Source organism: Euprymna scolopes, chromosome 11 (assembly GCF_053919585.1).
Source record: "Euprymna scolopes isolate OS-2025 chromosome 11, ASM5391958v1, whole genome shotgun sequence".
NCBI lineage: Eukaryota > Metazoa > Mollusca > Cephalopoda > Sepiida > Sepiolidae > Euprymna > Euprymna scolopes.
In genome coordinates, this window is record NC_136492.1 from 6118245 (window position 1) to 6140707 (window position 22463).

Sequence of the window (22463 nt, forward strand, 5' to 3'; positions counted from 1 at the left end):
TATATATATATATTTATTTATTTTTTTTTTACAAAGGAGTCACCACTTATCAAGGCTCGGAGGCCACTCAAGGATAAGGGTTAATGAGTGTACAGTGGTCAACGAGACAATATTGTAGCAGTCATTAGTAGTGGAAATTTTGTAAATTGAATTACTTAAGGGGAGGACTCATCAAGAACTTGTTTACATTGGACTTGAAGACAACCATATTGTAAGTCAGTTGGAAAGTAGGAAAACGGAAGAGTGTTCCACAGGCATGCAGTTCTAAGAAAGAAACTTTGTTCATGGAATCTATGTTTAGGTTTAGGCACAGATAAAGAATGGCAAATTATTGATAGAGGTTTCAGATAAACGAGTATTTTTCATGAAACTTAGGACGGTGGGGGGGAGAGGACCATAGATTGTAGCTCAGATGAGCACTTACCATGAAAATAACGATAAAGCAGAGACAGGCTCGCAACGTCTTTTCTGTGGGGAAAGAGGTTGCAGGGAAGAGAAAAAGGCATCCTCCGCTAGGCTACAAAGTCTTGTCAAACATAAATTTTTCTGTCTAACTTGAGAATCTGCACCAAATTTCGAATGGAACCCTTCATGTAATCCATGGGGTTGGGGGGGGTATGCTCTTGTTCTGTCAGCATGAGTAGAGGTTCTAAGTAATTTGCAATTGGATTTTGTTACCTCGCACTGAGGATTGAACCTTCAATAACCAGAAGAGTGTAATACCAAATACTTTATCCACTATGCCATGGGTCCAGTTTGAACAACAAAATACAATTGCGAATTGTTACAAAGATGATTTTTGAAAAGAGGAATATTCTCTTGTCACACTCACCAGTTTCATTGATAATAGTTTTGGAACCGTTCGTCATCTTGTCAAGCAGTTTAAGAAAACAAAGCTCAGATTCTGGAAAAAAAAAAAAAAAAAAAAATTTTTTTTTAAACAGAAAATCAAATTACAAAATCTTTTCTTCTACAGATATAGATTTGTCTAACAATTGTCATTTACCATTGAGATATTCTTTTTTCTGATATATCATCATTCTTTGGGTCATCTGCGATTTCTGACAAAGTGTCAACGATAACATGACCATACTTGAACTCGGAGCTTGCAATCCAGCGTTGCTCACTACTAAAAAATAGTGTTACATACCGTAATCATACAATAGAATATACAACAGATGAGGGGGTCATGCAAAGGATTAATACCTTTCCAAAATGGCCTTCTATGGTGTCCTAAACTGGTCTCCATGCACCCAGCATGTAATGTACACTACATTATGAATAAGCATATGGTGGCGAGAAAGAAACAACATAAGTTTAATTTTAACTGATTGATTATTCAATTGTTTATTTTAACGATAAACTAAAATAAACTGAAATAAAATAAAAGGTGTTTATTTTGATTGGCGAAATATAGCAGTAGTAGTAGTGTTAATAGTAACTGAGTTTTGACGTTGCAGAATTTTTGAGATGAGGATAATTATTTGTATTAATCGGACTACTGTTCGCATCTCGAGTGTCGATATAAATCCCAACCTTCTTTAGGTGTGTCTTGTTGAACTCGGGAATTTGAACGGAATTTCGAGCGGAACCTTTTATTTACTTCACGCGGGGTAGCATGCTCTTGTTCCGTCAGCCATGACTGGAGAGAAGTCCTAAGTAATTCACAATTGTATTTTTCGGTTACCCACACTGAGGATTGAACCTTCAACCTTCAGGAGAATATCACTTTTTGCAATTGATTTTTCCAAGTACTCTAACCACTGCGCCACGAGTCTTTGCGGACAATTCTAGTACGAATTTAGGGAGCCTTAAACCTACTTTTTATATCTAGTTAATATCATTACTTATAACGTATATCTATATATAGATAGATCAATGTTTTTTTACTTATTACTTGTATATATTATTTATTGTTTATAATTAATTGATGATTTGTTTGGAATTTTAAAATTGAAGAAAGTTTGTTCAATAGTCAAGCACAACACTCAATTGGTCTCCATGAATCCAGCACGTAATGTGTAAAATAGTTCATTTTGCAGTTGCAATTTGTAACAACCCCTCCATAGTGAATAACCGTCCGTGCATGGCAATATCCAATGAAAGTGTGATAACATGATCGTGTCGATTTTATTTTTGGTGACGGACCAGTTAAAGAGATGATACCTTTGGAAGGATTGGTGTTAGCAAGAGCATCCAGCCATAAAATTTTTGCTTTAAACAAACTACGGAGGTTCTATTGTTGGATATGGAAGACGACAGATCCCGGTAATTAGAAAATCTGATTGAAAAAATATTTATTAAAGGAAAAGGATGGAATCGAACACAGTAATCCGAAATTGAAAAGAATACATATTGCAATTTAGATGCAATCCTAGGAATATGGAGCATTGTCCACTGTGTTTGAAATAACTATACAATTAGAGGTCAGAGTTAGGACAATGGAAATCAATTTAGAAGTTTTCTTTGTGTTGCCAAAAAACGTGTTGGAGACATATGTAATATATAAAACCATGTGAAAAAAACATCTAAGTGTCTGAACACGTTCTGACGTCACAAAGAAAGATAGTAAACAATATATTCAGAAGTTAGGAGTCAGTCAGAAGAGAGAAGTCTGAGGGGTGTTGAGTTGACAGAGTTGGAAGAGCAAGTTAGCTGAACCCCTTTTGGAAGCGAACCAGAAAGGGAGTCAAGACAATGTAATTCTGCAAAGCAACCAAATTCTTGATCATCTTATCCAGGAATAATAAATGTCATTTGTAAGCCTTTGCCTTTGTCATCATTTCGACCGAAAGGTAATGTGTTTTTGTGATTTGTCTTGTAAACAAAAACTTTGCATGAAACACGATTTCCAAAATGTTAACGATATCCCCTCATGAATAATGAATCTCTTCAGTGTTAAAAAGAACTGTCCACCTCACGTCTGTCAGCCTTCTATAATAGAAATATCACCTTTAAATGTTTAAATGTATGTTTGCATGTATGCATTTATGTCTGCCTAAAACTTTTGACAGAGGCAATGGATTTTCACAAGACCGGTATCATTTTGAAGCTTGATCCTTCGAACCACAAATTGGCTAAAAACATTAATTCCTTCGCCCTCAACTGGGCACTTTTCAACAAGGAGGGATCGCTTTTTTCACTGATATTTTCGAAAGTCATCCCCTCTTTTTAATTGTTTAGCCTTAATTTAAACATTTTTCACTTCCAATTTGACGATGGACGCAACAACAAAGGAGTCACATCTTTTTTTTTTCACATTCTTTTCCTCCTTCGCAGTACGGGTTCAAGCCTGCCTGCCTGCTACCAATTTTTTTTTTTTTTGCTCAACTCACACCTCCAAACACCCGGGCAACGCCGGGCACCCAGACTAGTCTAGTATAAATATGAAATCTCCAAGAATTGTTGTTGTCGTTGTGTATACTGTTATATACAAGTCTCATCCTCCGTTATATGTCGTCCATGTTATGTACACCCCACTACACAACACTATGTCAAATACTTGAAAATAACCATGTTATAGTAAGCCGGAGAGCAGCCTCACAGTATTGTGTTCCATGGCCAGTTCTAGGAAAGACATTTTGTTTATGGAATTTTCGTTTAGTTTTAGGCACAGATTATTAGTAAGGAAAATTGTTGAAGCTGAACAAGTATTTTTTGCGAAAGTTTTGCAAGGGAGAGGGGGGGGTGCAAGTTGGTACGCTTCAGCCAGCTAGTGATCAAGAGGCAGGTGTTGTAGAGTTTGGGTTTTGTTTGGCATCTGTTAATCTCTCGCACACATCATGTACTCCCCAGAAGAATGGCACAAGGTCAAGGCAGCATATCTAAATGGGGATGCTTAAGTAAAGGTCATTGGTTACCCAGGAAGGGTATTGAGACCATATGTCAAGGTTTGACCATCTTCCATCGAGTTGTATGTTCATGGAAAATAAAATAAATAAATAAAATATGGGAGGGTAGAGTCACTGGTTCAGTAGGAAAATTGGTAGTGGTATAGATGTTGGTGGTTCTTCCATTCTTTTGCGAGGCAAGACTTAAAGGCAATAACTGAAGGGGGGGGGGGATTAACGGTGTGGAAACTTAGCCCATTCCAAACAGGAGTAATTCTGCTAGAGAAGAACTGACCATGAAAGCCAGGATGATGATGTATCTGCATCTTCAGATTGTGTCTCTAGTGGATGAATTGAGGGCTGAAGCAAACAAGCAATTACCAAAGGTCTGTTATGGTGGACATTATCAAATCCCTGTACTATCTGGTAGGCCTGTATTAGGTTGGTGCGTTTTCTGTGGAATTCAAGAGTAGGGAGGTTGAAGTAGGCAAGGCATTCTGAGTAGGGCAAATTGGAAATTACCTGTACAAGTCTCGTTGCTCTACACTGGACCCGTTCCAGGGCATCGTTTTCTTTTTTCAGTTTCGAGTACCAGACCACAGAGACATATTCCAACTGTGGGCAGATTAGGGACTTACAGAGAAGCAAGAAAGATGTGCCTAGACCTGAAAAAGTGTATTTGATGGTTCCGAGAACCTGGTTGGCCTTATTGACTTGGGTTTCAACATGCTTAGTGAAGGACAGCTTTTGGTCGATTATCACACCTAGATTCTTCTCCTCATTGGTCTCGTTCAGAGTGCAACAACTACCATCACTCATGCATGGTGTATGGATGCTTGGGATTGTTTTTATACAGATACATTGTTGTACATTTTTCGGGAACCGCATACACATGTTGTTTGCCCAGGATTGGAGTTGATCTAAGTCACTCTGCAGACTGGAATGTTGAGCATCTTGTGAGTTGGCAATGACTCCAAAGATGTTGGTATTGTTGGCAAACATGAGAACAAAACTCTCCAGCTTCTCTGGGATATCAGTAACGAAGAACATAAAGAGTAGCGGGCCAAGAACAGAACTCTGTGGCACACAATAGTCACATTCGCCCAGTCAGAGCAAGTTCCATTAACTACAACTGTTTTTGGTGCGTGAGGAAACTACGAACCCACTGTAGGGTACAGCCCTGAATCTAAAAGATGCTCAATTGTGCGAGAAGTCGCTCATGTATGAGGTGCCAAAGGCCTTAGCGTAATCCAGAAAGATGACATAAAATAGTATATTATGACTCAATCCAAATATCTAGGGTTTTTTTTTTTTTTTTTTTTTTTATTACATTTTCACCCCAAACAAGGCAAATTGCCACTTTGGTGTAGGGGGCTACTATCAGGGGCAACAACTACTGGGGTACTATGTAGGGATTTGGGCAGCAAGGTGTCGGTTCACGTTACACTTGAACTTCTGCACGTCAGTACTGTTGGGGAAGCAGGGACCTGGAATGGAATTCCAGAGTCTTGCGGTTCTGGGGAAGAAACTATTGGAGTAAAAAGATCTTTTACATCTAGGGACCTCTACAGTGTGGGAGTGGGATCTAGTAGCCTGTCGGGTTTGTCGAGGGTGCTCGCGTCGTGGGGGCACAAGTGACTGCAGTTCGTCAGAGCATTCACCACTAAAATACTTGTAGAAAAGGCAGAGGGATGCAACATTTCGTCGATGGGACAGAGGCTGAAGCTTAGATGCCAGTTCAGGGCCTATCAGGTTTGCGACTCTCTTTTGAACCTTGTCAAGGAGCGAGAGACTAGTAGCAGATGCACCAGCCCAGATGTGGCAGCAATACTCCATACATGGGCGAATGGTGGCCTTATAGAGGTACAGGATGTTTCAATGAGATTAGTTGACTTGCCATTAGTAAATCCGTGTTGTTCACAAAGTAAGTTGTTTTGCTTGAGGTGGTCGGTAATGTCCTCAGATATTAGCCGTTCTATGATCTTGCAAACAACTGATGGGAGAGAGACTGGTCTGTAATTGGCCGGGTCAGACTCGTCAACTTTCTTAAAGTTTTTTAAAAAGAATAACTGGAAGCGATGCAGCAAAGCATCTCACAAATGGTTTATTACTGAAATAATTTAATGGTGCTAATGCACTTACTGATCCGTGCAATTTTTTTAAACATATTTCCAAGTTTAATTAAAGTTTTATGTTTTTTTTATTCAATTGTAAGGTTAAAATACAGAATAGGTACAACACACCCTCCCCATGTTAAGAATGGCTTTTTAAATAACATTATTTCAGCACCGATCAATAAGTGCACTAGTACCAACTTTATCTATTAAATTATTTTATACAATAATAATAATTATTAAAAATACTTTATTTATACAAATATTAAAATTAAACATTTTCTATTTTTTTTATTATTTGAAAATAGAAGAGTTGTTTCTTTTTTTTTTGGGGGGGGGGGATGGGTGCTTCTACACTTTATCGCCGAAACTGGAGACGCCATTTTATTTCGCGCACTTGTTAAAATTCCAAGGGAGAAATCAGTATTTTAAATTATGTCCGAAGTTAGAAATAAATAACAAAAAATTTAAACTAGATAAACTTCCGGAAATAACTATGAAAAAAAAGTGAATAAAGTGAAAAAGAACATATATCCATAATTGTTTAATTGGAAATTTTTCGATTTAATTAATGAAAATGGGAAAGTTTTTCGTTTAATTTTAGGTTAATTTATTCTTTCCGGAAGCAATCGTTTGCCAGTTTAATTTTGTTGATATTTATTTCATGCTTAGTTTAAAATAATGATTTCTCCCTTGGATTCTGATGGCAGGTGCGCGAAATAAAATGGTGTCTCCAGTTTCGGCGATAAAGTGTAGAAGCACCTTTTTGGGTTTGTTTTACTGTACACATAGATTCGAAAAAGTTGTCACAAAACAAATATATAACAAATAAATGTTATCAAAGGCAAGATAAGTTACTTTTCTACCCAACTGGATATGTTTTTAGTGTTTATCTTTATGTAACATGTTTATTCAGCTCGAAAAACATACAGTGTTTACCGATGTATTGGAAAATTCCAAATGGCGGCCGACTCTCTCTTAGAGACGGTAAGTTTGGGAAAAGGAGTTATGAATAAAAAAAGCAATCAAAATACTGTTAAAAACCCGCCGAATATATGTCAGCGGTTATCCTGACGCTCCGCACTTCTTTATTTACATTGGAAGTGACGTCACACAAACCTTATAATACGGATGGCTACAATTGTAAAAATAATTTGTTTTATTTTGAGCTCTTTTTTTCTCCCGTTTGGTTTTGTTTTCTACAATTAATAAACCAGTTTACAAGTAAAAAAATAATTTGTTTTAGCGAATTTAATTTTTTTTCTCTCCCATTTGTTAGATTCTTCGCTCAAATACCAATCTAACATTTCTTTTCATTTTGAGAATTTGTTTTAGTTTTTAATTACTAACACAGCGGAGAATTTAACTTTTTTTTCTCCCATTTCTTATTTTGAGCGGAGAATTTATTTTCATTTTGAGCTCTTTTTCCGATCCGGCGTTACCTTTTATAGGTACTAGTCCTGCACTCCTGCACTGCATTTAAAAACTAGCGCGGATCAGTAAGTGCATTACTAATGCACTTACTGATCCGCGCTAGTTTTTAAATCGTATTTCCAAGTTTAATTCAATTGTAAGGTTAAAGTACATAATAGGTACAAAACACCCTCCCCTCCCCATGTTAAGAATGGCTTTTTAAATAATAAACTTATTATTTCAGCACGGATCAATAAATGCAGGAGTACCCATTTTTGTTTTTTTTATCACTTTGTCGTACCTCTGTGGCTTGTAAAACAAACCCAACAGAAGATACCGTAAAAGTTGTGGGGGGGGGGTATCAAAAGGAAAAAAAAGCGTGGTTCGTAAACTGTACAAGTATCAATTACTTAAACTGTTTAACAGTATATTTTGAGCGACGAGAAAGGTGAATGTTAGTGTTTTCGTAAAAAAAAAAACAGACTCCAACACGTGGTGTGTATCTGTTCTCCAGTGCACTTCAATTTCTTGTTCTCTGTCAATGGAGGAGAAATCCTTCACGACTGAGACAATTTTTATTTTTGTTCCTTTTCTCCACGTTAAAAAACGACCCTGGTGTCTAACTCTGTCCCGTGGGGAGGCATAGTAAATAGGAACACGTGGTGGGTGTGTGACATGATTATTTACTTACCTTGAAGACCTGGATTTTCATCTCGATGCCGGATTTTTGAAATACGGACTGATTTACCGCTTAATGTAGACTGCACCAGCCTTTGTCTGAAATAATTATTCCCTTCGTATTCCAACAGATTCGAAGACATCGTGTTGGGCAAAAGAAGAAAGCGGATTATTTTTTAAACATGTGGAAAGAAAAAAAAAAAAATAACCGGAAGTGGCGGTGTTATACGAAAGAAAGTTCCTTAAAAAAAAACGCGTAAGGGGAAATAACTCATGAATTTTTATTCTACCGGGAAAAACAAAATCCTAAACATAAACAGAATATACACTTGCCCCTATAATTCTTGCTTTTTTAAACTTGCAACAATTGGAAAAAAAAAAAAAAAAAAGAAAATTTTATATAGATATACTAAGAAAGAAACAATTCAGGCATATCGATCTTTATTTAGGTTTTGATCCCATTTTGCTCGTGTCACGAAAGCAACCTTAAATAAAAATAGCAATTGAAATAATCTGCCGGGGAAAAACGAAATCTGCAGTAGTCAGTTATCCTTATAATTTCCTCTGATTTGTTTTTGTTTGTTTGTTTGTTTGTTTAAATTGCAACATTAAAAAGAAAAAGAAAATTACTTTCACTGCATCTTAAACGAAAGCAGCCTGAAATAAAATAACTGTTACAACAAGAAGCACCTGTATTTTTTTCTTTTAATTTAGTTTAAACCGCGTTTAATATGAACTTTATATTATAAAGTATTTTTTTTTAAGACAAAAAGCACTAAGACGCTAACAGTAAAACATATTTTAACACGTTAACTGTTCTCTGCGATGAGTATCATTGTTGAGAATGAATTCGGTTGGTTGTTATGCAGCGCCGAAGCCATTCGCCGTAATTATGAGAAATGTCTTGTCTTGGAGGACGCGGAGGAAAACGACGCTCTGAAAACACGAGACGAAAAGATCCTTAATAAAACATATCGTTCGTACGGTTTCAAAGACGAACTTTTTAAAATCCATTCTCCTTTCATGATGGACACCCAGTTTGAAAAGTTAACCACCGCCGCCTCCTCGTCCGAATCAACAGAAATAATTGAAGACGGTTGCAGCATGCCACCAGCTGCAACCCAAAGAAAGGTAAGGTGTCCTCTGTCTGAAAAGTATAATATATATCTAAAAAATATATGTAAACAACGTGAAAAGGTTGACGCTAAACAGAAATTGGTCCTAGTACTGCTACATTGCCCCCAAAATAATAATATTAACAATAAAAAAAACATAACTCTCTTAACTCTAACGCTAAGTCCGAGTGGCAAGCCCCCCTCCAAATTCTCGTACAAACATATAATCGCTTAGAAATACACAAAAAGTGGTATTTCTATAGAATTTGAACATTACTTTTTTTTTTTTTTTTTTTTTTTTTTACCCTTCTAACTCTGTAGGGACTGCCAAAAGTCACCACAGAATTACCCCACCCTATATGTAACACGATGTAACTTAATATAAATTAATATTATCAGTATAACTTTTGTACCATTTAAAAGAAGGGCAAAATAAACCAGTAATAATTTTTTTAAAATTTTTATTCGAACGAAAATAATGAAACTGCGAGACGAAAATCGTGTTTAAAATTGGCGCTTTAAAATAACGTTCCTATGTAGTAGACATTCCGAACGTGAAAACATGCCCGTATTTAATAAATCTAGCAAAAATCAACTAATGGTCAGATTTTCGTGAAATTTTCGATACTTATCCATTTTAGAATGAAATTACATATAAAATACAGTTTTTGTAAAATATACGAGGGGAAAGATTTTTTTAGTGCATGCCCCCCCCATTTATTTTTTCGAAATTCGAACAAAATATATTTAAATCTATCGAAATTTCTATTTATTATGAAACATAAGAGTTCAAATAAGTAAAAAATATTTATTTTTTAAAATTTAAATACATATATTGAACAAAAATTTACCTTGAAGTTGCAATTAAAAAATTGATATAAACTTAATATTATGTTTTTTTTTTAAATAGCGTTTTTCGAATTAATATATACTATAATCAGTTGAATTGCCAAGAAAAAGAAACTTCGCAAACATTAATTAATTTTTAAAAGATTAAAACGATTAAAATTCCATTATTTCAAAATGTTCCGTTACAACATAGATTTTTAATTAATTGTGTTTAAATTTTTTTTTAAATATTAAGTTTTAATATAAACATGACTCTTTTCAGCTATTTTATCGCCAGATTAAAACCAATCTGAAAATATCATTGCACAAATATTAAGCATTTTGTACGTCCCTTTCATATTTTGTTTGTCTCTTTTTACCAAACAAAATATAGAAGCCCGTAGGTAACCAAATGAGCATTCAGTAAAACCGCATTTCATATTTAATATTCAAATATTTATAATATTGTTAAATTGTGTAAATCTTAAAACCTAACAAAATTATAAAAAAATATTAATTATTAATTGCAGTTTAAAGATTATAAACAAAGGTTTTAAAAAATCATTAAGTCGTTTCTGCTTTTCCATAGTTTGTATAGTTAACACAAATCTGACGTCACGGAAACATGCGGTCCAATCTTGACAATCGTTTGACAGTCCCTATAACTCTGCATGGCCGATATATCGGCACTAGCAACATAGCTAAAAAGATATTTTGGAACGTTATCAAATAATTTTGCTAATCACCTATTATCTTTTTGGCTAATTATTGCTTACTTGGGTCAGGGTCAAACCCTAACCTAATCCTAAACTATTGTTGCGGACCAGGATATAATAATACCCTAACTCGCCACAAGAAAATAATGAAATGAATGGAATTGAAGGAAACAAAAACTCAATTGATGGATAAGATAAACGTTGTTTATTTACTGTTGAAGAATGAATGTTTTAGATATAACATGTGTTCATGTCCGCGGGGGTGTAACCATCGTTCGTTGCGGGACTGGTGTTGTCGAAAGAAAAGGAAATGTGTGTTCATCTCAAGTTTGGGTCACTATCGTTTGTTCGCGCGTGGGAAGAGAAGTGGGTAATGTAATAGAACGAGAAATGGCAGTCCATCGTGTAGACAAAGAAAAGGATAGAGGGTTGACGTCAGTTAGCAGTCAGTTACGCGAAGGTGTTCTCAGGGACCAGTAGTAGATAGAGAGAGAAAGAGTGTGAATGTGTACGTATGGTCTGTTAGCTTTTTGCCCCACATAGTAGCAAATGGCGTGATGTACACGGTGGGTCCGTGGACCGACCAGCTCGAAAGCTGGTCCAAAAACGGTTAGAAACAGCTTGTCTCTTCATTTTATAGGTGTTTCCGGTGGTTTTTTGTGCATGTGTGGATTTCCTTTGAAAGCGGAAGTGACGTTGTTCTTGTGTACGTACGTGTGCGTATGTGCGTACATTAGCGTGTGTGTATATACACGTGAATGCGAGTGTATGTACGTGAACGTGAATATATGTACGTGTGTGGGCGTGCGCGCGTATGTTTGTGACAAGTAATATAGCTTGAAATGTGAACGCGTGTTTTCGTGTGAGACTTGAAAAGGCTCGCGCACTATTTAGACCTAAATTTTAGATTTAATTCAACAAAAGTCGGTTTGGTTTTTGTTTAAATTCCGTAGGCATAAAAAAAAAAAAAAATGTTAAAAAGTTAGAATGGCCTGACGATGGGGATAATTTTATTGCTAAATTTGGTCAATGTTCACCATTGCGCAAACTGAAGACGTCTCCACGATTTCTTAAAAAATTACGACTTTTAAAGGTTTTCGGTTATGCTGAAAACAAATATCGCAGGGAAAATTAACTCCGATTTCTATCCTCCTCAAGTCAAGTGAGTTCAACATATTTTTCTCACAAAAAAATTTAGAAACATAATGGTGAAAAATGGCCATTACACTTTACTGGAAATAAATAGATAAAATCTGGGTTGTCATTTTTTCTTTTTTAACATGTAGCGGATTTTTTTTTTTAACATGTAGCGGATTTTTCCTTTTTTTTAAAAACATGTAGTGGATTTTTTAACAGGTAGCGGATTTTTTGACATGTAGCGGATTTTTTTTAACATGTAGTGGATTTTTTTAACAGGTAGCAGATTTTTTGACATGTAGCGGATTTTTGCTAGAATGCTACAAAAATTATGATTAAAGGATTTAGGTCTAAATTTCAGAAATTACTTTTGACACATCAATGGCAACTGACAGAGACTTTTGTACAAATATCTTTTGCAACAGATTGCCGTCAGTTGTGATCTAAGGTATCAGTCCTTGAAGTCCAGTAATAATTATTAGTAACTCGCCTGGGAGCCTGGCGTTGCCCGGAGGTGTGTGTTGAGCAAAAAAAAAAAAAAAAAAAATTGTAGTAGGCAGGCAGGCAGGCTTGAATCTGTGATGCAAAGGTGGAAAAGAAAGTGAAAGAAAATCTGACGTCTTACCACTACTCCATGATGCGACCGGAACTTCAAAATGTTAAAATTGGGCAAAGTCAATCCAACTGATACGATGACTTGCAAAAATGACTCACAAAAATCGACTCCTCCCACCCAGTTGAAGGTGAAGGAATTAATATTTTTGGCCAATTTTTCGATATTTGTCGTCCGAAGGGTTGAGCTTCAAAATGATACCAATCTCGTGAAAATCCATCGCCTGTGTCAAAATTTTTAGGCAGACATAAAAACATACATACACACATACATACATACATACATACATACATACTTACATACATACATTTAAACAGTTTTAGGCAGACATAAAAACATACATACACACATACATACATACATACATACATTTAAACAGACAGGTGAGATTTATAGTATAGATGCCACAAATTAAACTGGAAGTAGAAAAGAATAACCACCATGACGGTAGGAACCAATTGTAAAAAGAGAAAAGGTGGCGAGGTTTGTCAAAATATGAGCCATTTTATAGTATGATTCAAAGGTCACATGATCACCGATTGATATAAAAACAATCACAAAGGGGCCAAGATCACAGTGTAGTATCTGTTCTGATACTACGCTTCACCTTTTCTGTCCTCGGTCAGTATAGGAGAAATCCTTCATGAGTGAGGCAATTTTTATATCTGTTCCTATCCAGAGTGGCCCTTTTTGGGGAGTTGGATTTTCCCCACATAAAAAACCGACCTTGTGTCTAACTTTGTCCTCGTGGGGAGGCAAGTAAATAGGAACAATCACAAAGGGGAAGGCGCTTTTGCATCTGTCTTCCCAAACGAGAGGCCATTGAAGGTAAGTAACTTTTTCTTATAAACAAAAGTTTTTTTTTGCCGCTATAATTGTTTCGACATCACTTTAAAGTCTCTCGCTATCATCCATCTCACCCCCGTGTACACTTTTCCTCTCCGACCCCAAGCCGGTTGAAGCCGGTCGTAGCCAGTCATTTCTCGCCTGCGACTTCACACATTCATTTCCTTTGATGCACACTATGTTTCTGCTTTTTTTTTTTTTTTTTTTTTTTTTTTTTACAAGTTAGTCACCACTTATCAAGGTCTAGAAGCCACTCGGGTATAAGGGTTATTGCGTGTACAATACGTTAGTATTGGAGATTTGATAAAGTGTCTTACTGAAGGAATTTGTTTATGTTGGACTTGAAGGCATCCATGTTGTAGTTAGGTGGGAAACAGGCAACCGGAATTGTAAATCGATCACCCACTTGATTACTCAGCTTCGTTTTACTTCAGTCAAAGTTCTCATAAAAATTAGGGACCCCTTCCTAGGGTCTAACATTTGATCTGTATATAAGATACATAGATATTCGAATATTCCAGGAATTTGTTTATGTTGGACTTGAAGACATCCAGATTGTAGTCAGGTGGGAAACAGGTATTGATATAGATCAGAAAGAGAGTTGGGCTCAGGATGGACCCCTGAGGGACTCCAGCATTAATACTGAGGGCCTCTGATTTCTGCCCATCAACCACTACTCTTATGAGCCTATTAGAGAGAAATGATTTAATAATTGAGAAAACATTTCCAGTTATACCGTAGCTGGAAATTTTGTGAAGTAGGCCCTTATGCCATACCTTATCGAAGGCCTCTGATATGTCAAGAGCAATTGCCCTAGAAAGGAAGCCTTTGTCAAGAGATTCACTAATCCTATGAGATATAACCGTCTGCACATCTGCAGTAGATCTGGCAGAAGGGAAATCATATTGCATGTCACTAAGAAGGTTATTTCTGCTGAGGTGGTTGACTACTTCGCTATTTAATATGGATTCCAGCAACTTACTCATGACACACAGGAGACTTATTGGTCTGTACTGAGAGGGAGACGACTTATCACCTGAATTCTTAAATACAGGGCATACTGATGAGGTTTTCCAGGGTGTTGGGAAGCACTTCTCTTTAAGGCAATGCTTAAACAGTTTTGTAAGTATGGGGGCAAGTTCTGGTTGAAGCTTTTTCAGCACTATAATTGGAATGCCGTCAGGGCCAGTTGCTTTACTGGAATCAAGGTTCTTGATTAGCTTGGCGACCTCACGCACAGATATTTGTATGTTGCATAGCATGTTGTCTGTTATAGGAGGAAATACGGGGAGTTGATGGCCTTCATCGTATAGGGTAGAATTAGCTGCAAAGTTCTTGGCAAATAGTTTGGCCTTGTCTGATGCTGACGTGATGACCTCAGGTCCATTGATGATGGTTGGGATAGAACGAATGCTTCTATTCAGGATCTTGTTTGCTATTTGTTAAAACTGGTGGGAACCAAGCTGCTGCTCAGCTACTTTGGATTTAACGGACTGAGCATATAGCTCTCTAGCACTTTTTATTACTCTTTTACAGTGGTTGCTGGCAGTCCTGAAAGCATCTTTAGTCTCAGTACATCTATTACGTTGGTAGCTATGGAAAAAGTGATTTCTGTGCGCCATGGAGAACCATGGCTGGCTGTTAGGTTTTTGTTGGAATTTTTTGGATGGTATGAATCGGTCTATGCCTATAATTAACCCTTCGGTCAGGTCTGATACTATAGAGGACACATCCTGTTTAAACATGGAATGCAGAGGTAGATCAGATGTGAATGTACAGAAGCTATCCCAGTCAGCCATAGAGTATCAATATACAGTACGGTGGAAAGGTACGTTTGAAGACTTATTACATTTCATTTTTATCTTAACTGCTACAACGGAGTGGTTGGAGGATCACAGAGGAGATAGAACGGAACATGAACATAGCTCCGGGGATGTGGTTGCCTTGACTGCTGCATTTTTTATTCCTTTTTTCCCTTTCTGTTCTTGTGCACACTTCCTAATTTATACATGCGCATTTTTTGGTGACTGCTGCTGATCTCTTCGCAAGCCAGCCATCCTTTGCTGCTGCTGCTATTTTGCACGCTCTTATATGCACTTTATTACAATGGGAATTTTGTTTCTTTGCAGAGGAAACGGAAAAGATCCGAATTAAATGAAGGCGAATTGAAAGCTTTGGAATATCACAATGAGGTAAGTTTGGGTTTTTCTATTTTCTTTTTCTTTCAGAAATCCATGAACGTTATTGAATCCACGTCAGTGATGCATATCCTCGGTTTCAAAATTGTTGTTTTAATAAATTGTCAAGGCCAGGAGTATGATACTATCTATTGAATCCATTTCAGCAATAAAGTTAGAAGTGACGTGAAAAAGAGATTTTCTTGCTATATTAGAATATCTTTCTCAACAGGAGAAATTCCGTAAGGTCGGGATGACAGAATCCAACGTTTTTTTAAATTATGAAAAAAAAAAAAAAAAATGATAAAAATATTAAATAAATTTTGTAGCGCATTCCCATGACAATGTCTGTGTTGTTTAACATTGAGTAACATGCTTATGTTATGACCTGATAACAATTATTTAAAAATTAAAAAAATAGGATAATAAAATAAATAATAGATTTTAATTAATTAAATAAACAAATAAATTATATATTAATATATGCATTAAAAGTAAAAAACAAAATTAACATCAGCAGATCTTATCGAGACGCACAACATAATTAAAAAAAAAAAAACGAATAGATTTAACATTAAATTCTGTCTCCATTATAGATTGATGGCACTCCTCACCATTTACTTCCGGTCAGAATTTAAATAATAACTGATATCTCATTCGTTAAAATTAAACAAAAAATTTAAACCAAATAATAAATCAGCAAATAATAATAAAAAAAAAAAAGATTAAACTAAAATAAAATCTAAAAATGAAAAAATCTCTCGCGATGATAAAGAAACCCTTTTCTGCTTTACAGCTGTCCCGTTCCCACATCCATTTCCAATTTACAATATTTCAATGTTTTTCTTTTTTTTTTTTTTTTAAGGACATTCTCTGGTCCCTTTTCTTTTGAAAAAGAGTTGATATTCTCGAAATATTAAGACCTCTCTCCACCATCCTGGTTACATCAAACAGTAAATTCACATTTACTGATTTGTATTGTGATTATCATGAAAAAAAAAATGGATATACAAAGTTAAAAAAAAAATATAACAAAAACAAAAAAAAAACTTCTTTCGTTTGTCTATTTGTGTTCATATGTTACACCAATACAATAGCATTGCTATAGCCTTCTTATACTCCTCCATATCTGTTTACCAGCAATGCTTTAAGCAAACTTACCTTTCTTTATTATTTAAAAATAATTTTTTTTGTTGCTTTAAGGCATAAGAAGGGTTATATGTTATTATTTTATTTTTTTTGGAATCCTTTCTCAAAAAATATGTCTGTATAATATCATTCGGTACAAACATGACAATGGAAGGACAGATAAGAACAAAAACTTGGATTTATAAGACCATAAAATCACCCTTTGGGGCCCGTGGCATAGTTGATAAAAGCATTGAGTCTCTACGGTTTCAGGTGAGCATTGTCTGAAGATAGCGGTTTCAATCCGACCCAAAACAGGCCAGAGGATTAGTTGGCCAAAACATAGTGAAACAACAACAACTATGGAAGGCAGTAATTACTGAAGATACAATTAAGAGACTCAGCATTCCTATCCCATTGTAGTTAATGACCTGAAGAAGTGTTACATGGAAAAGGGCTGTCCCCTTTTCCATGTAAATAAGAAGAATATTAGATAAGTAAAAATGAGATTAGGATAAGCCTAGAATCGAACCCTGTAGGCAAAGTTTAGAAATGGAATGTTAGAAATTAAGCCTATTATTAATTCTTTTAGAAATCGGAATATTAAAAATGTCAGCTAAAAGTATGAACAATGCAAATTAAAAAGATATTGTTTAAAAATAGGTTAGATTAGAATTGAGGATTCTTTTGTTTGTCAAAAGTGTGTTTGGACAAACATGTGTAAAGCCACGTGAAATTGGTCACGTTTGAAAAACACACTTCTAACGTCATAGAAAAAGGATATTTCTCCATATTATGGGTTTGGATTTTAGTCAGTCAGAAGTCACTCAGCAAGAGAGCCAGTCAGTTGGTCAGTTAATTCCTCAGAAGCGAAGAGGGAACATTTAGACTATATAGATCCAAATTTGAATTCCTGGCATCAGTCGACTGGTTGATCAGATGAATAAAGAAGTCATCATTATGTGTAACTGTTGTCTTGTGTCACATCCTTCATCATGAACGAAAGGTAATTGTGTTTATCATCTTATAATGAACATTGTGTAAATCCTTCAAAGATTATGTATCTCTCCTCCTCTGTCTTAAGAACTTGTGCATCATACCACCCTCTCCTCTAATATGTGTTAAAAGAACTGTAATATAAATGTCTTCTCTTCCTCATCATCACAATCGTTATGTCTGTATTACATAAATCCCGTTATATATGTGCCCCAATAATGTACTACACAACAGAAGGCCAGAGGATAAGTTGGCTGAAACATGGTGAAACAACAACAACTATGCAGATAAGGATAGCGGTCTATAAAAGAATATAAGAAGGATGTTGTGGTTTGCTTGAAGCATTGTGAGTAGTGTTTAAAAAATTGTTTGATAGAAAAACATTATTAGATATAAGATATTTATTTTGTCAAACGGTGATTCTGTTTATGTTGTTATGTTCTCTAAATTTTCAAGTTTAACCTCATCTTCAAAAAAAAAATATATTATCACACCATTAAAGTGTGTTTTTGCCAAGAATCCAGAAATTATTGGATGTTCACTGCAATTTGAAATTTGAGTTAGTATTTTGTGTTTTATATTCTGAAATTATTGTTATTATATAGTCATGAGAAGAAGGGAAAAAAAATGTCAGAGAAAAAGACAGCACGTGGTCAAGCAAAGGAAGTGATCAGACGTGTTCTGACTCATGTGGTGATATTTTGAAACACAGTGAAGAACGTTGTTGGAAATTATTGGAATAAATGCTTTTTGTATTCACCTAGAAAAAAATGCTGGGTCGTATTATCTTATGTCCTTACTTGTTTGTTTGTTCCTGCGACGATACCAGATAACGTGTGGGTCCGAGTGGTGGAAATGTAAAACAACATGCTCAAAGTGTAACAGCCACGTTACAATTGGTATTTTGTTACCTTCTCTCTTTAAGCTCTGTCTAAATCAGCATCATTAGGGATGCTGACTTCAACTAGGGTGGTTACTTTCCTTTTCTTGAAAATGTGTGTAAGAGAGCAAAGGAGGGGTTAGTTCTGTATAATCAACTACATGTTTGGTAAAAAGAAACAGTGTATATTACGTCAAATTAGTGCACGTATACGGTAAGCTTAATCATATAGTGTTCAACAGCAGAGGCCGGATCATCACATTACACATGGATTGACAGATTGTTTATAGATTCTCATGGAAGTCTAAACATCTTTATAGGGGTGTAACCAATATTTTTATTTTAAACTAGCAGGTTCACGGCTCTGCGGACAAATTTATCTTTAGTTGACCTTTAACTAAACATTTTCGTTTACTAGCCAAATAGAAAAGTTACTAGCCAAACCCACATGATTTTTAGAATATGACATCTTCGTTCTATGACGAGCATGTACATCATAAAGATTTTTCTGTGTAATTCTAAATATAGACCGAAGTTTATGTTGATACTTGAAGGTATAAACATTCGAATTTCCTCAAATGTTTTTTAAACAGCCATTGTTTTTTTTGTTTTTTTTTTCAAGTATATTGTCTTGTTAAACCTTTTATTGTTTAAATAATTTAACTTTGCTCTTTTATTAAAAAAGCAAAGTTGAAAAGATATTTTTCACTCAGTAGTGAGCTTTGGAAGATTGTCAGTGGAAGAAATAGAATCGCTAAAAGATAATTGTTTCATTATTTCTAGTCATCACTTTGAAAAATCACTCGCAAATGCGACTGTTTCACTTGCAATGTAGAGCCTTGAGGTTGCCCGGTATTGCTCAGTCGTAAAATACGCATAGATATTATATTTTAATTCATGCAGATTTCTTATCTATATATATATAAAAGTAAACGTGTGTGTGTGTCTGTGTACATTTCCCTACGCAATAACTCGGTCAATTTTTAGTCTACAGACTCGAAATTTTATATACAGGGTACTGAGATTTGGGAAAATCGATGTGATCGGTTTTTGGCCAGAAATTTGGCGATTAAGAGGTCAAAGTTCAACGATTTGACCTTTGAGAACTCTACCAAACTCCTCTGACAATTTTGAGTCTACGCACTTGAAATTTTAGATATAGGTTCCTTGGACATGGATCTAACTTAATAACTTGATTTGAGCCGAAAACAATAAATTTTAATGGGTCAAAGTTAAAAAATATTGACCTCTGCGGTCTCTTCCATATTACTCAGACAATTTCTGGCCTAAATATTTGAAATTTTACATAAAGGGTATTCAGAGATAGGGTAAGCTTTTTCATCAGTTTGGGTCGAAAATTTTTAGTTACCAATATATAAGTGTATGTATGTATGTCTGTTTGCATGTCTGTCTTAAACTTTCAATAGAGGTGACGGATTTTACCAAGATCAGTATCGTTTTAAAGTGCGACCTTTCATACGACAAATATTGAAAAATTGGCTAAAAACATTAATATCTTCCCCTTCAACTAGGCACTTTTCTACGGGGGGGGGGCACTTTTTCGCCGATATTTTTGAAAGTTATCCTCTCTTTTAGATTGTCTAACCTTAATTTAAAAAAATGTCGCTTCCGGTTTGGCGGTGGTCGTAACAGCATAAGCGTTAGGTTTTACCCCGTTCTTTTCCTCCTTTGCGGTACGGGTTCGAGCCTGCCTTCCTACTACCACTTTCTTTTTGTTTTTGTTTTTTTGCTCAACATACACATCCAAACACCCGGGCAACGCCGGGCTGAAATGCTAGTTTATTATAAACAGAAATACCATAAGTACTAAATGTAACGTTAAATTCCTAAAAAAAAAAAAAAGAAGTAAAAAAAAAAAAACGGAATGAAATTGAGACATGTGCATGCGAGTATTTTTTTTTTTTTCTCAACAGTTCATCTGTAAGTAAAAAAAAATACTCGAGTTGAGATCGAAACAAAAACCTAAAGACAGTGAGTCAAGTATGATAACCATTAGACCAGCTTGACACGAACTTTAAAAAGTGTTTTGAAACCTACTTATTCTTAACATAAGGAAGCTGTCATGTTTCATAAAATAGTTGACAAACAGAGAAAAATATGATGACCCACAAGTACCAATTTTTCAATTTTGACCCCTTAGTAGTTTTTTTTTTTTTTTTTTTTTTTTTTCCGGATGAAAACCAACTAAAATGTTTTCCACATGTCTGAATACTTTATATACTAAATTTCAAGTCTGTAGATGAAAAATTTGTTGAGTATATAGGTTGAGAAATGTCGTCACACGCAAACATTCTCACTTTTCTAGATAATTATTATTTATTTTTACTTACAGATAGTAGTTTTAGGCTCATGCAGTTTTCTGTATATGAAACAATAATTATTGCTGGTCAAAGGATGAAAACTAGCTAGAAAGTCACCCTAACTCTGCGGTCTATATTTTGTCAGCAGACGTGTGCAGTAAGCTTTGTTATGTTCAACGGACGTGAACAGAAAATCGTCTTATAAATTTTCACTGATGTGATGTGTATGGGAAAAGTGTGACATACATGCAATCCAGTTCGAACACCTCGATGCTCCATCAGGCGGTAGTGCAGCAACGACACTACAAACAACAATGAAGAACCATAAGTACATCATCCAGCCGACGGCATGATCACGCTTAATAAAGTAAATAATTAATGTAATTGTAAATTAATTTAGAAATAAAATAAGTACTTATGAGAAAGGAGACAATAATCTAGGGGGAGATAACTAGCTTTGACTAATCAAAAATAGGCAAGGAATAATATTGGACGCTACATAATCAATCAACAAAGAAATTTTAAATAAAAAAAAAAAAAAGACCTAATCTTCACAAGAGCTGAATGAAATTGGTTCCGTCATTTGAATGATCAAGAAGACATCAATTACCATTTTTTAGTTTTTTGTATGAGTTAACTGACAGCCCCTGCTCTTCCAAACAATTAGCAAATATTATTATCATTATACCGATTGGGCCGTAATGCAAGGTTGGCACTGATTTAACTACCTTTCTGGCTTGCCCAATCAGAAAATCTACTTCTGATTACTGATTTTAAGTTTAATTTTCTAAAAATTTTGTGAAAATTGTCCAATAATTCATATTATTTGGATTCATCGGACTACTGTTATCATCTTGAGTGTTATTTTCACAACATTTTGGTCGATGTAACCTCCGACCTTCTTTAGGTGTATCTTTTTTGTTTAGCACTGCTATTGCTGTTGCAGCAAAGAAACCATTTGGTTTGCAGTCGAGTTCCATTGAAAACATTCAAAGCCCTTGTCAAGAATCCACATCACAGTCTAATATTGGTTCTCCAAAGACGCCTGCTTGGTAAGTAAGACAAAGTTATCAAACATTTAATGATTTTTAATTTGTTTAGCAAAAAAAAAAAAAAAAAAATTCACTGAAAAAACACTCTTAGATTTACGTTTCTTAATTTTTGAGATGAGGATTCGTTATTCATATTATTTGGACTACTGTTCTCATCTTGAGTGTGATTTTCATCACGTTTCAGTTGATGTAACCTTCGACTCTCTTCAGGTGTATCCTGTCGAACTAGGGAATGTTTCTATCGAACACAGGAATTTGGATGGAATTTCGAACAGAACCCTTTCTTTACTTTATGGGGGGAGCATGCTCTTGTTCCATCAGTCATGACTGGATAGAGGTCCTAAGTAATTTGCAAATGTATTTTGTTAATCGCCCACATTTAGAATTAAACCTTTAACCTTCAGAAGAATATTACTTTTACAATTGATTTTTGCACCGTGGGTTCTTGTGAGTTCAACAGAAACATTCCTGAGTTTGATAAGATAAACCTGAAGAAGGTCGGAGGTTACATCGACCGAAACGTTGTGAAAATCACACTCAAGATGAGAACAGTAGTCCGATGAATTCAAATAAATATTCAAATTAAAACAACGTTTCTATATGAACTCTCATTCTTTGA

The 22463-nt window shown here is 35.3% G+C and overlaps 2 protein-coding genes across 2 annotated transcripts in view; one reads left to right on the forward strand and one right to left on the reverse strand.

Moving 5' to 3' along the window:
• LOC145287759 (RNA 3'-terminal phosphate cyclase-like protein) overlaps positions 1–8279 on the reverse strand; it is a 34114-nt gene extending 25835 nt beyond the window's left edge. Inside the window, exons 1-2 of the mRNA XM_080135540.1 lie at positions 8049–8279; positions 833–904 (exon numbers count right to left, since the gene is read on the reverse strand). Of these exons, the coding sequence (XP_079991666.1) occupies positions 833–904; positions 8049–8178 (202 nt within the window). The 5' untranslated portion in view covers positions 8179–8279. The remainder of the gene's footprint in view (positions 1–832; positions 905–8048) is intronic.
• LOC145287758 (N(6)-adenine-specific methyltransferase METTL4-like) overlaps positions 8250–22463 on the forward strand; it is a 769319-nt gene continuing 755105 nt past the window's right edge. Inside the window, exons 1-2 of the mRNA XM_080135539.1 lie at positions 8250–9166; positions 15420–15482. Coding sequence (XP_079991665.1) covers positions 8861–9166; positions 15420–15482 — 369 coding nt within the window. The 5' untranslated portion in view covers positions 8250–8860. The remainder of the gene's footprint in view (positions 9167–15419; positions 15483–22463) is intronic.